General features: G+C 39.8%; 4 protein-coding genes across 6 annotated transcripts in view; 1 reads left to right on the top strand and 3 right to left on the bottom strand.

Moving 5' to 3' along the window:
- Positions 1-14,651, top strand: part of LOC148350009 (uncharacterized) — a 68,654-nt gene that overhangs the window by 4,153 nt on the left and 49,850 nt on the right. The gene's annotated exons all lie outside the window — the stretch shown is intronic.
- On the bottom strand, positions 730-1,054 carry LOC148350012 (histone H4). Its single transcript, XM_088356170.1, has one exon. The coding sequence runs from the start codon at positions 1,049-1,051 to the stop codon at positions 740-742; it is 312 nt and encodes a 103-aa protein (XP_088212296.1). The 5' UTR covers positions 1,052-1,054; the 3' UTR covers positions 730-739.
- Positions 3,639-4,079, bottom strand: LOC148350011 (histone H2A-like). The gene has a single exon (XM_088320291.1). It carries the CDS (start codon positions 4,075-4,077, stop codon positions 3,691-3,693), a length of 387 nt encoding a protein of 128 aa, XP_088176417.1. The 5' UTR covers positions 4,078-4,079; the 3' UTR covers positions 3,639-3,690.
- The window catches only part of LOC148350010 (ceramide transfer protein-like), a 37,933-nt gene continuing 28,583 nt past the window's right edge, over positions 5,302-14,651 (bottom strand). For 2 of the 3 annotated variants that reach the window (XM_088320283.1, XM_088320285.1), the window contains exons 10-16: positions 13,216-13,308; positions 13,055-13,150; positions 11,091-11,223; positions 10,946-11,016; positions 8,943-9,071; positions 8,739-8,868; positions 5,302-7,373 (exon numbers count right to left, since the gene is read on the bottom strand). In XM_088320283.1, the coding sequence (XP_088176409.1) occupies positions 7,246-7,373; positions 8,739-8,868; positions 8,943-9,071; positions 10,946-11,016; positions 11,091-11,223; positions 13,055-13,150; positions 13,216-13,308 (780 nt within the window). In that variant the 3' untranslated portion in view covers positions 5,302-7,245. The remainder of the gene's footprint in view (positions 7,374-8,738; positions 8,869-8,942; positions 9,072-10,945; positions 11,017-11,090; positions 11,224-13,054; positions 13,151-13,215; positions 13,309-14,651) is intronic. The other variant, XM_088320284.1, reaches the window with a different exon arrangement.

Genomic DNA, 14,651 nt, shown 5'->3' with positions numbered 1-14,651 from the left:
ACATTCACACCACATCATATTCTAAGTTTCTGGAGGTAAAGTGAAAGTGTGACATTCTGCCTTTGCTCTTTATTTCCGCCAAAGCTTTTAGTTCTTGTTTGATATCTGATTGCATCATTAAATTCGATCCCGTTTTGTGTTGGGGCAAAATAGCGTTAGTCTTCTTTGTAGTCCCAACTTGTATTTCATCTTTAAGTTTATTTTTTTCCTGCATTTTTTAAGAAAATCTGCATTAATTTGTTATCTCCCACCATTGTGCTCGAGAATCATACGAGTCTTGAGGGGTTTGCCAGTCCTCAAGATTAACATAAAATGGCTTCAGAGATTTAGGAAAGTCGTAGGTCCCTTGTCCTCTCCACAATGAAATGATCAACATTTACATAGCCATTTCAAGTCAATGACTTCCCAAAGCGCTTTACAGTGTGCTTCACATTTCCCAATAACGGCCTTGTATTGCAGCCATGTAAGACGCTAACCTGCTTATTGGGGGTTCAGTGTCTTACCCAAGGACACTTTGACAAGACGGACAACCCGGGATCCCTAGATCCCAAGACGAGCGCTCTACCTCTTGAGCTACTGCCGCCCTCAATCAAAGTGTGTATAGTGTACATTATTACGGTAAAGTGTTTATTACTAAAATAAAGGATGGTAGCAAATGATGGAACAGAAAGTGAATCAAATTCATTGAGTAAAGGGAATGGCCCTTAAAAGGGCCGTTTGGGTTTTGTGATGAAGCAGTTTATCCGCCGAAGCCGTAGAGAGTACGGCCCTGACGTTTCAAGGCATAGACGACATCCATGGCGGTGACGGTCTTCCTCTTGGCATGCTCGGTGTAAGTGACAGCGTCACGGATCACGTTCTCCAGGAAGACCTTGAGGACACCGCGGGTCTCCTCATAGATCAGGCCGGAGATACGCTTCACGCCACCGCGGCGAGCCAGACGGCGGATTGCGGGCTTGGTGATTCCCTGGATGTTATCACGGAGAACCTTACGATGACGCTTGGCGCCGCCTTTTCCGAGACCCTTTCCTCCTTTGCCTCTTCCAGACATATTTGAGTTGTTGGACTTAAAGTATAGAATGAGTAACTTGATGCACTGGCTGTTGTATTTATAACAAGAGAGCGGACCTGAAAGAGCAACTCCCGCTGATGCATTCTAGGGGGGGGGGAGCTTAACTGGACTCCAACGGCAAAGAAGATATCGCCAGGAAATATTTGAGTTTGCAAATGTAAATATATTTTTCTTAATGTTAAGCAGGGTTGGGTAGGGTTACTTTAACTTGATTTCTTTCAATTACTTTTGGATTACTCCAATACCAAAACTGCTAATAAAAGACATAAGAAACTAAATATGAATAAAATGACTAAATTTTGTGCAGGCTTGGGGAGTAACGGAATACATGGAACGGCAAAAATGATGTTGGCAAGCTGTTTGGATTTATTTTCATTTTGTTTCTGTCGCATTTTATGTTAGTTTTGCCGGAGATCAGAGAGATCAAAGCCAGGCGAGAAAGCTTACCACGTGTTGTGGGTCATCATTTTAATCATATTTAGTTTCTTTTGTCTTTTATTAGCATATTTGGTATTAGAGTAATTCAAAGTAATCCTACCCAACCCTGATGTTAAGTATCATGCTTGTACAAAATATTTTTACAAACATTATCATTACAATAAAGGAAACTCAATACAGTAAAGAAGTTCTCCAGTGTGGTTGAATTAAACACAAAAAACGTCATTTTTTATTGTATGAATCCTTAGGATATTGAAAATATTTTGACATTAAAACAAAGTGGAAATTATGGATAGAAGAAAAACAAATCTTTGTGGGGTTCTATTTTATTTTCAACTATTACACAAACGTATGAAATTAATGCATAGTATATCTTTAAGTAAACTGTCTGAAAAGGGCCATAAGACTAATCAACAGTAAGAAATATTTCCAGATATGTAGATTAAAAAAACAAATATTGTATTCCAACCATTACAATTACAACCAGCATTATTTGCCAACGGTTGTAATCTTTTGAAAGGCTTTTCGTTGTAAACGATTGGAATCAAGTCTTTTTGGATAGCCATAACTTCTATTTAATGGACATTTACTCCCGACACGAAGATATATTTCAATTTTAAATCACCTTATTTGACTCCAGCACCACCGATTTCACAATCAAATATACTCGAATACAATGCACAAATCGTGATGATTTACTTTACATTACTTTATTTGGTTGAAAATGATGTTTCAAGATTTTGAAAATAACCTAAAATAATAAATGAGGGCAGCACGGCGACGCGGTGGTTAGCGCGTGTGCGGCACAGTTTTGAGGTCATGGGTTCAAATCCAGCGACCAACCTTCCTGTGCGGAGTTTGCATGTTCTCCCCGTGCTTGCGTGGGTTTCCTCCCACATTCCAAAAACATGCATGTCAGGTTAATTGGCTGGTCAAAAATTGTCCCCTGGTGTGAATGATCAAGCGAATTGTCTGTCCCTGTGTGCCCTGCGACTGGCTGGCAACCGGTTCAGGGTGTCCCCTGCCCACTGCCCGATGATTGCTGGGATGGGCTCCAGCACCCCCGCGACCCTACTGAGGATAAGCGGTGGACATGATGGATGTTCCATTTAAACATGATTCAGTACAAGATTACACATTTAAGTTATGTTTAGGACCATCCAACCTGAACCAAAATTAGTCCTAAAATAGTTGTATTTATTCGGACTCATGTAGTCCAAATAGATAGATACTTTATCCATCCCCGCAGGGAAATTTATATTTCCAGCAGCATCCTTTCGCTGAGAACAATACAATAATAATGCAAAAGAAATACAATATACAAATACCCAATGTGACGTGCTAATACCCACTGTAGCGTGTTGTATAGAGTATTTAAAAAGTGCTACATAAAATACACACTGCAATAGTACTGTAACATGCAATGTACGGGGTGTGGTTTAATGTGGGCCTTTACTCTGCCGGGTGGAGTTAAAGAGCCTCATGGCATGATGAAGAAAATATCTCTTCAGTCTGTCCGTGGTACAAGACAGTGACAGCGGTCTGTCGCTGAAGCTGCTCTTCTGTCTGGATATACTATAATGCTGTGTAGTGGATGTGATGAATTATGGGTGTTACTTGGTATCAGTCCAATTCAAGTACTGTATATACATGGAAACATTGATCAATATTAATATTTTGGGCAAATAATCAGGACATTTCCAAGCCTAAGTGTTTTAAAAAGGTCACATCCCTCATTAAAAGTAGTCCTAACAAAATACTACTAGTGAAATCAACGTAGCTTTGGGATTAGTCGATCAGACTTAAGAATCTCACTTGTAGGAACATTTTTTTTCTTCATCTATTTGGTTTGGTAGTTGAACCAGCCCTTTTCTTACTTTCACCATTTGCATCCACGCACATCATACAACTCCTCCCCCCACCGTAATAATGCCCCATGGCTCGATTACAGGTTTGAATGAAAGCAAGCAGTGGAAAAATTAAGGCTTTTTGAACTCAGTTGGGCATTGTTCATACACCTGCCCATCCGGAAACTTAGTCCCAGGGCGAGAGGGTTTTTCTCGATTTGAACGAATAGTTAATAAAGCATCTTTGGGTAGTGTAGTCTCATGTGAAGTAAGCTCTTTGAGTATAGTGGGTGGCTCTTAAAAGAACCGTTTTGGGATGAGGTGAAGGCTCGTTTACTTGGATTTAGCGGCCTTCTCGGTCTTCTTAGGCAGAAGGACAGCCTGGATATTGGGCAACACTCCGCCCTGGGCGATGGTGACCCCACCAAGGAGCTTGTTGAGCTCTTCGTCGTTGCGGACGGCGAGCTGCAGATGACGGGGGATGATCCTGGTCTTCTTGTTGTCGCGAGCGGCGTTGCCGGCGAGTTCCAAGATCTCAGCGGTTAGATACTCAAGCACGGCCGCCAAATAGACGGGGGCGCCGGCACCGACACGCTGAGCGTAGTTGCCTTTGCGAAGGAGTCTGTGGACACGGCCGACGGGGAACTGAAGGCCGGCACGAGATGAGCGGGTCTTGGCCTTCGCCCTTGCTTTGCCGCCGGTTTTACCACGTCCAGACATGTTTATTTAGTTCGATGATCAGTCGATAGTACTAACGCCTCCAAGACGTACTGTATATATACATAGCTGTGCTCCCCTGTGATTGGCCCAATGCTACTGGAAAACGGTTGTCCAATCAGCGACGAGTTCTCAGCTTTCCAGTGACTGGCATGTTAATACAAGTGTATTTACCTAGTTTTTAAGCAACAATACCTTTTTAGATAAAATGAACAAATTAATTTTACAAAAAGTTGCGCTGTGTCGAAAGAAGTGCAAATTCTGCGCAAAAGTGGGTGCTCTAGTTCAATTTCTGAGAAAATCATATGCATGAGAGTCTAAATGCTTGTTGCCTTATGTGTTCGTTATTGTGAACAACGCCGACCTTCACACCGAACATAATTATTGTCATGCTTTTACAAACCCCCCCCCCCCTAAAAAAAAAACTTCCCCTTGTTTTCCTAAAAAGTGTTTTATAAATGTTTGTGAGTGTGACAAAAATGGCATGATTTTTTTTCTTTATTTATCTTCCAGATGAAACTGTCACCAGTAAAAAATGTACCTTGCCCACCTCATGAATTTGATTTAATTTTGAATGGAGTAAATTTATGATGCATTTCTTACAGTGTAGGGGTGGTAAATGAGTGATTACAGCAGGGGTGCTCATTGCATCGATCATGATCTACCAGTTGATCGTGATCTACCAGTAAATCGCAGAGGCTCAACTGTCTGAGCTCGGCTGCCATCTAAAGATCAAATGCAGTAAACGTGTAGTACAGAAGTACAATGTTACTTATTCATTTCAATTGTGTTGTTGGACAAGAGCATTAGCCATGAAAAAAACACCCAATTTGAATTTAGTACAAAATTTGACTATAACGTTTCATTCCACTCATATTAATTTCGGCCTGTCCTGAGAAATCTTGTCAGTATTGAGTTACACAAATTAGGACATTTCAAATGCCCTTAAATCAATATTTGTTTTTGTTATGAATGTACAAAGAATCCACAAAACATTGAGCAAAATTGGATGTTTTGCATTTTTTTATGGTGGATTGATCATTTTGACCTGCTGATTTTCTAAGTCGCTTACAACTTCTGATGTAAAATGGATTTATTGTCCATCATTGTGTGTTTATTCCAGAAGTTGGGTGATATACGTGGTAACCAGCATGAAAAAGCCCCGAAATTGATTTTTGAAAGAAATATATGTGGTATGTGTATTATGAAATATCAAAGACAGAATGATCATTGTTTATCAAATACTTTTTATTTCTCCTGGGAAATGGAGTCACATTATATATATTTTTTTATATATCATTCCCAAACAATGTACATGTAGTTCAAGTACAAACAACTAGCTAAACCGCTAGCCAACAAGTTGAAATGATGAACCAGAAATAAAACATTTCCACATTTTAGTTATGTTTCGGGTATCATAACAGCAAGGGGAAAAAATATTACCTTTCTGTGGAGTTTTTTGAAGGAAAAAATGGATTTGGAGTGGGAGGTGTGTCAATGCAACCCACAATATTCCCATCTGGTAAAAACACACGAATGAATTCGTAAATTAAGGATCGAAGTGGGTAACTGAATCAAAAAGTCAAATGAGAATTATTATAAAAACAAAGCAGTAAACATTTTATTTCTTAATAAAGGGGTATTTGTCCAGTGACATCATAAGTGGCAGTTTCTAACCACCTCTTCTAGTCCTTCCACCCCACTAAGGCATTTGGGCTATACACAAAGCAAGAAAAAGTCATTGCGACACGTTTATAATTTCAATAGTAGCTCTTCCTGCCCTCTGCGCTAAAAACGGTTAGCGCTCATTAGCAGGGGTAGCATATCACGTCAAAGGGGACATGGTTTTCGCAAGTCCCCTCAGTGTTTTTTTTTCCCACCAAAAAAGAAATAAAAATAAAAAATCAATTCACATACTAAAAACTGCAAGTTGAAAACAGTCTTGTAGCAAATAATTGCCACTTTTTACACTTTCTTTACACAAACAGTTCATGCCGTTCCAATGCACTTAGCATGTAGCGTTAGCAAAGTGCCATTGCCGGAGCTGGGATAGAATCCTGTTTTTGACATCCAACGGTATTAGGCTCACACTGAAAAGTTCAAAAAAAAACACTGTGGTTTTAAGATTTTGAAATAGACTTAAAAATATAATATGGCTTCCAAGCAGGGATTTTTCAACAAGAATCGTATGTTTTTTGTAATCAATACGATATCATATTTTCGTCAAATAGAAAAACACTGTGCTTTGAGAAAAGTCATTTTTGTGTAGTATAAAAACTATATGAAAAACAATCTGGGGTAAAAGATTTAAAAGGGCACTGTAATATTTGACCACTAGATGTCGCTGTATTGTGCAGTGTAACCAGATACAAGTGTTTCAAAGCACAAGGAAGATTATACACTACGGCGACTCAAAGTGACCAAAATGCACCATTTATTTTGCTTTTCTGCTCTGCCTTTCACAATGAGATATATAATTTTATTTTTATTTTTTGCAGGATAGCAGACAGTAGTGTTGGCTACAATTATGTAAAATAAATACAAATTTTTTGAGCTATGGGTATTTTTTTTAAATTCACATTTATGACAGTTTTTGTATTTTTTTCACATTATTCAAATCATTTTTTTCCTTTTTAAAAGAATAAAAGTTTTTTAAACCACTAGGAGGTGTTAAATAATACACACCGTACCTTTAAAGAAAATAATAGTATTTAAGAGAAGAAAAAAAAGAGAAAAAGTTGAATATTTGAGGGAAAAAGCTTCTATCAAAAGAGTTGTAGTTTGGGCAGATTTGTTTTCAGTTTTTTTTGTTGTTGTTTTCAATTTCAATATCTGATCAGAATTATTCTGTAGTACTGTTTTAAAGGGGTAAAATCATTTTTGAAATATTTTGTAAAGAGCATTTGTAAAGAAATAAAAAAATAAAATTAAAAAAAGCTCAAATCAGATACTTAGGATTTTTTTTACCTTCCAAGAAGTAATATTTGGCCAAATATACAATAGTTAAATCTTTTTATTACATTACATTTCTTTCCTAGAAAAAAATGGTATTACACATATGAGTGCCACAATTGTAAACCCAAATAAAGTTGGGTAGTTTGTCATGCTATTCAGTGTGGCCCAACCACAGCTTCATAGAAAAAAAGGAAGCTGTGTGACATGAAGAGAGGCTCAGAACATGATCGGCTTGCCGGCGGTCTTCTCCTGCACGTAGGAAGTGAAGCGCTTCAAAAACTTGGGGTACTCCCTCTTGGCCACCGCTCGCAGCACCGAGGCCGGTGCCCAGCCTCCAGGATTCACTGCACACGAGACAAAACGTTTGATTACTAAACAAAGCTGCTGTTGTGGGTTGTTTTCAGGATATCAGGTTGTGGGATTTTATTTTTATGAGCACCAAAAACTGTAGAGGCCTCTCGAGTTATGGTGTCCCTTGCTTACAATATTTTCACGTTACTACAATTCCCCCCACCCTACGATAATGAAGTTATATACTATTTTATACGCTGTTTTATCTTACGTAAAGTCAAATATACTTGTTCTAAAATCTGACTTCAGTGTTTGAGGGCAAACTCAGAGAGAAGGGTGTCGTAAAACACCTTTGCTTTGAAATGTGTCTTTGGTTTCAGTCTGTGCAGATAACAATGACTTATCACCGCGCCTAGGGTGTTGGGGGTATGCGCCTGGCACCGTCCTATCACCCCTACTCCCATTCTTCAAATCATGGTTGGGAAATTTGCATCAAGACCGCAGGACCAATCAGCCAGAGGCTTGGTCATGAGGCGTGAACATTTCATCGGAATGGGTGATAATTCCCTACCACAACATTCCATTTGTCTTTGTTCGGTTCGGAATCTCATGTAACAAACTTTAATTTGGTTAGCAATGGGTCCCAAGACTCACAGTGATACAAAAGGAAAAAGTAAACGCATGATAACCATGGAAATAAAGCTTGCAAGAAATTTGAAGAAGGCACATGCATTGTTCTCCTTGCAAAGGAACATGTCCAATCGTTTCTTTAATATTTTCCCTTGTTTTAAAATATTGTTGCAAAGTATTTTAAGGGCATGATAATCCTTGAAAGAAGTTTTTTTAAAATCAGTTTTAATTTCAATTCTCCATTTCCCCCTGCATCCACCCAGCAACTTTACTGTAACGTCACCCTAAAGGTAAATACAATTTGATTTCTTATTCGCAAACACATATATATATATATATATATATATATATATATTAGTACCTAATAAATACTATTCTTACACTACTGTTTAATGAGTAGAAATATTTCAACGTTTTTACCCAGGATACCAGGGTTTGCAAAACATTAGCATTGGTTTCTATCCCCGCCATACATCAATTTTAATTTAAGATCCCTATATCAGAATGGATTAATGCCATATCCTGGGTACTAAAGTACCAATACCTGATTTGGATAAAAACAGTCTCACAGGGTCCGGACTAGTAAATTAAGATGCCAAGGACTGTGCCTCAGCTGGAGGGCTGGGAGTCTTTTCTCTGTGTTTGACGCAATGCACCTCGTTTTTTTCTTGTGTTTCTCTCAGGATTGTATTGTGGGCCACATAAGATGATGTGACGGGCCACATTTGGCCTTTCGGGCCATGAGTTTAACACATGAGTACATGTACATAGTTGTGTGTGTGCCTCACCATTGGCCACATAAGTGATTTTACACAGTACGTTGTCTCTGCTGAGCTCCTTGTCGCCCTCTGGTGGACTGACCAAGGTCTGGCAGATCATGGCGATGTTGATCTTTGCCCGTACGCAGCGGCTGCTCTGCTAAACCAGTCAATAATAAAATGAGTTCATGGATGAATAAGGAAACCTGGAATTTTTGTTTTTTTCCCACTCACCTGCGCATCGGGGTGGTCCACGGAGAAGTTGCACACCAGCCACGTGTCGGGGTCACTCTCGTTGCTGGCCACCATCTTTCGCATGGCCGACAAGTACAGGACGTCACGCTGGGATGCCGGCCACACTCTCTGTGGGGGTATGTTGGTTAATTATTTGTATCGGAGGCATATTTTTTCAGATATTTCAGGGTTCTGAAGTTATATACTATTTTATACACCGTTTTATCTTACCTAAATATACTTGTTCTAAAATCTGACTTCAGTGTTTGAGGGCAAACTATGAGAGGTTTGTGGTGAACCGCACTTTGCCTTGGAATGTGCCTTTTCTTCCATTTTGTGCAGATAACAATGATTTATCACCTCGCCTGGAGTGGGGGAGTATGTGCCTGGCACCCCTCCTCCCATTATTCAATCATGGTTGGGAAATTTGCATCGATGACGGTGCGGACCAATCAGCCAGAGGCTTGGTCATGGGGCGTGAACATTTCATCTGCATGAATTATAACAGAGAAACACCCGGAAACCCCCACATCTCCTGCACACGATTGTAATTGGCACAGACAGAGACCCGATTTGTTTAACTCTTTGATTCGGCTAAATAAATATGTGGACTATACTCTGCTCAATAACTTGTCCGGCTTCTGGACATGCTCCAACTGTAAGGGTTTGGACAAGACACGTGAAGTGTCTTCTGAGTCAGATTTCAGTTTAGTAAATGTTAAAACCTTACAGTTCGTATACCTCCTTCATGGCCGAATTCGAGCACTTTTAAGGAATTTTAAAGCCAGTTTTTCAATTTCTCCAGTACAATTGAAAAAAAATGACAGTAATATGTACCGTAAATTCCGGACTATAAGCCGCTACTTTTTTCCCTAACTTTCAACCCTGCGGCTTATTCAGTGATGCGGCCAATTTATGTAATTTTTCTAACGGGCGCCAGCAACTGTATATTTTTGTAATGTATTTATTTGTATTTATTTTAGACACTTATTCTGATAGGCAGCACGGCGGCGCAGTGGTTAGCGCTTGTGCGGCACAGTTGATGTCATGGGAACCTGTCGTGGGTTCAAATCCAGCTCCATACTTCCTGTGCGGAGTTTGTATGTTCTCCCCGTGCTTGCGTGAGTTTCCTCCGGGCACTCCGGTTTCCTCCCACATTCCAAAAACATGCATTTCAGGTGAATTGGCCGGTCCAAATTGTCCCTAGGTGTGAATGAGCGAATGAGTTGTCTGTCCCCGTGTGCCCTGCGATTGGCCGGCAACCGGTTCAGGGTGTCCCCTGCCCACTGCCCGATGATTGCTGGGATGGGCTCCAGCACCCCCGCGACCCTACTGAGGATAAGCGGTGTAGCTAATGAGATGAGATGAGACTTATTCTGATATGTTTTACAGGTGTGAACGAAAAATGAGGGGCGGAACAAACGCGGGGTGCCGAGTTTAAGTGGAGACCGCTAAAGGTGAGGGACGGACAAGGAAAGAAGAGGGGGTAAAAAGTTGGTTAAATAAAAAGGAGTTGCGTGAGTAAATGTGTTCATCTGATACATTTTTCCCACCCTTACCTTTGGAAATATACACTTTTTTCCTTGGATTACTTTCAACGGGACCCGGACTCTGCAGGTCTGCGTCAAACCTTAAGTACCGGTATCATTTTCCATTCATTTTGCCGGCTGTGATTTTTGGACTGTGGACTTTAATGAAGGACATTTAGTTTCAATCGCGGGACTTGAAGTCGGGTTCGGGTTAATTTTGTGTTTGTGTTACATGTTTAAATGTGGGCGCATGCGGCTTATATACAGGTGCGGCTTGTGTATGTACAAAATCGGTTTACCTCTTAAAATGCGGTGGGCGCAGCTTATAATCAGGTGCGCTCTATAGTCCGGAATTTACGGTAGTTAACATTATCCATTCTTCCCATTACAATTTACCAGAAAACACAACATTAGAATTCAAGCATGTTCAAGGATTTCAAACAGCCGTCCGAACCCCGACCATCCCAGTCGTACCTTATGCGTCTGATAGACGATGACGGCGTTCTCAGACAGCGTCTCCACGATGTTGAAGCTCTCGATGGTGGCTGTGGAATGGGCGAGGACCAGGTGAATAAAAGACAATCGTGAGCAAAACCGAAAGTGGAGAACATGCACGTACTCTCCCAGTCGTTGCGATAGGCCGTGTCCCAGAAGTAGTGGCACACTTCGTGTCCCGTCACCCCTTTGACCGAGTGTGTGGCCTTGAGCGGGTCCAGGACGATGCCGTTCTCCTCCACCTCTCTTCTATACACCTTTACATAGAAGTCAAGTTTATTTCTATGGGTCTTGATCACAAGAAATCTTAAAGGGTTGTAGGGACTACCATTACACCATGCCCTGATCTAAAACCTACATGAAGGCAAGACAAAATAATGTACATTACGGTATGATCTCAGCATCAGACTGGGACAGCAGAGGGCAATTTTTTGCAATGTTGCAAAGATGGAAAAAACTGTTCAAGTAGTATTCAGAATATGTAACTGAAAGGACAGATTGAGGTTAAATGTGACAGCTAAATTTAAGTTCGAGTCACTCTGGCTGATATTACATAGACTGAGCGTTCACACAAAGTCGGTGAGCAACGCTTGAAACAACAGTGAACAACCATAATCCCAAGTGTGGCAAGATCATTAATTATCAAATATGTCAAAAACTTGACATCAATTTACATTTTGCTGAGTTTCCGGCAATGCAAAATTTTCTCTTTTGAATGAATTGACTCATGTACTATTGCAATACATCGTTTGTTTTTACAATTCTTTCACAAGATATCCATTTCTTTTTATTTCCTGATATATTTTGTCGCATAATATTAACATTTTTGGGGGCTTATTTAGTCGGTTGTAAGATACAGAACTGTACTTAATCACATTTTTGAGTGGAAGTACAATGTTGGCAACAAGATTCACTTGATATCATTGGAAATTATTTGAATGCAACATAAACGTTTTCTTCTTTTTTCCGTGTTTTTTTCTATTTTTTTTAAATTCCTTTAAAAAAAATCTCTGTTTATTTTTTCCGAGCTGTTACTTTTTTCTTTTTGTTCTCTATTTACTTTTTTCCTACATTTCATTCTTTTTCTGGCTTTTTTCTAAATTTTTCCTTCTTTTTTACTCATCGTTTTGTTTCTTTTTTTCTCAGCTTTTCACTACTTTTTTCATTTTGGTATTTTTTTCTTTTTTGTTCTATTCCCGCCTTCCTTTAAGTCATTTTGTGCATAATTTTACATAAAATTAGGTAATGTTGGGATTAAAAAAGGAAAAACAACCTGAAGAGCCGTTTAGGACCCAAAAGAGCCGGTTCCTTTTAGTGAGCCGAGCCGAAGAAGCCGTTCTCAACAAACTACTAACTTTACTTTTCAACTTCGTTCGACATTGACTTCAAAATACTGTACCGCATTTAGGACACAACGTCAGGGGAACCCGTATATTTTTACCTTCATGCACTGTAACTTTAACTTAAGTCGCTTCTTAATTAGTAATTTTGAGCCCTGATTTTTGTGCGCTGCCTGGATTTTCTTGTGCGCTGAGAATGTGCGAGCAGTGCGCAATTGCGCAGCTTAGAGGGAACACTGGTCAGAGGTCATATCACTATATCTAACACAATGAACCCTATCTTAGAGGTTAGATCTGAGCCATGATCTAACCCCATATCCTCGTTTGCAGTATTTTGTGACATTCTCACGAAATAACTTCTCTCACACCTCGTTCTGAAACCGACATTTAGGACAAAAACGTCAGTCGAAATGAGCCTCAGACTTTTAAGTAACTGCGGGAGCGAGACACATTTTAAGTGGTACATTTATATTGATATGGGGCACTGGCCCTGGCATTATTATTTCACAAATTGTATCAATTCACCAAATGTGACACAATTGAATAAATGATCTGGACAATTGCTTTCGTCCAGAGAGCGGGTATGGCGGTTTTGTGTTAAAATATATGGTGTGGTATTGCTTTTATGGCTCTTTGGGTCTAAAATTTTCCCAATTCCTGCACAAGACAAAACAGTTAATATCACAGTGGCCTTTTTTATGTATAAACTAACACCTGATTAACATTAACAGTACTATAGGGAACATACCTTCATCTCTCCTTCCTCTACCACCAGCTGCCAGTTAGCATCGCCACCTACGTCCTGGAGTGAGTAGGTCATGTGACTCTGCACCATCTCCTCCACCTTTAAGAAAAGAAAAAACAAGTTTTAATAAGAGGCAGGAAAAATGTGGGTTTTTGTAGACTAACCTGCTCGGATAACCTGTGAAAACCAGAGCTGGAGAAGATGTCTGCTGGTGGAAGTGGACTGGATCTCTTGATTCTGGTCTTCTCCGTTTGACACTTGAGTGTGCAAAAAATATAACCAGTATGAATGAGAACCTATTATGGACCTCCGATAAATACGATGTCTGGTGTGGAAATACCCTATTTATATCCACATTAGGTTACCGTAAATTCCGGACTATAAGCCGCTACTTTTCCCCCAAACTTTCAACCCTGCGGCTTATTCAGTGATGCGGCCAATTTATGTAATTTTTCAAACGGCCGCCAGCGGCGCTTGAGTACAAAAGGTAAGATTTAGACCGCTGGAACATATGGAAGACTGCAACTTCTTGGCTTGTGCATAAATTAAATTAGCGTAAACATACCCTCATCATGCAAAATACAAAAAGAAAGGCACATGACACTGAGGAAGACGACTTTGATGGCTTCAGTTCTAAGGAGGAAGATGAGAACGGTTTACCGTGATTTTTACAAGTACGGTATGTTTTTTTAACAGACCCGTATACTGTGTTGCTAGCGTGTTGCTACCATTAACTGCCCTGTCACAGGCACCGTTTGGGATGAAAGTTATATTATTATTATTAAAGCTTTGAAAACTCTCTCGGTGTACAGTCTTTCTTTGTAAATATGTGTAACCCATGTATAATATGTATTTGCAACTGTATATTTTTGTAATGTATTTATTTGAGACACTTATTCTGATATGTTTTGCACGGGCGAATGAAAAAGGAGGGGCGGAAAAAACGCGTGGTAGCGGGAAGTGGGGACTCGTAAAGGTGAGGAACAGACAGACCTGTTTGTGGACGCGGCGGACAATAGTGGATGTATATTTTTCCCACCCTTACCTTTGGAAATATACACTTTTCTCCTTGGATTGCTTTTAACGGGACCCGGACTCTGCAGGTCTGCATCAAACCTTAAGTACCGGTATCATTTTTCGTTCATTTTGCCGGCTGTGATTTTTGGACTGTGTACTTTAATGAAGGACATTTAGTTTCAATCGCGGGACTCAAAGTCGGGCTTGGGTTAACTTTGTGTTTGTGTTACATGTTTTAATGTGGGCGCATGTGGCTTGTACACAGATGTGGCTTGTGTAAGTACAAAATCGGTTTTCCTCTTAAAATGTGGTGGGTGCGGCTTATAATCAGGTGCACTCTATAGTCCGGAATTTACGGTAGTTTATCTAGAACTTGATATACTATTTCTCACTACTTTTGGGTACTTTACCGTACGTTTCAGTCATTTTCATATTTCTTAGGACCTTTTCCAAATGTTTCACTACTTTTCTATATTTTTCAGTATTTTTTTTTATATTTTTCAGTAATTTTAGCTCTCTCTGTACCTTCTGCATACTTTTCACAATTTTTTCATTACCTTTAAGTATTTTTCTCCATTTGCTT

Source organism: Urocampus carinirostris, chromosome 16 (genome assembly GCF_059441175.1).
Source record: "Urocampus carinirostris isolate Australia breed hairy pipefish chromosome 16, RoL_Ucar_1.0, whole genome shotgun sequence".
NCBI classification, from domain to species: Eukaryota; Metazoa; Chordata; class Actinopteri; order Syngnathiformes; family Syngnathidae; genus Urocampus; species Urocampus carinirostris.
The sequence above is the reverse complement of the archived record's forward strand: the minus strand, read 5'-3'. Positions and strand labels throughout refer to the sequence as shown.

Excerpts from the sequence above, each read along its gene's own strand:
- LOC148350012 (XM_088356170.1), bottom strand. The coding sequence starts at position 1,051 with ATGTCTGGAAGAGGCAAAGGAGGAAAGGGTCTCGGAAAAGGCGGCGCC.
- LOC148350011 (XM_088320291.1), bottom strand. The coding sequence starts at position 4,077 with ATGTCTGGACGTGGTAAAACCGGCGGCAAAGCAAGGGCGAAGGCCAAG.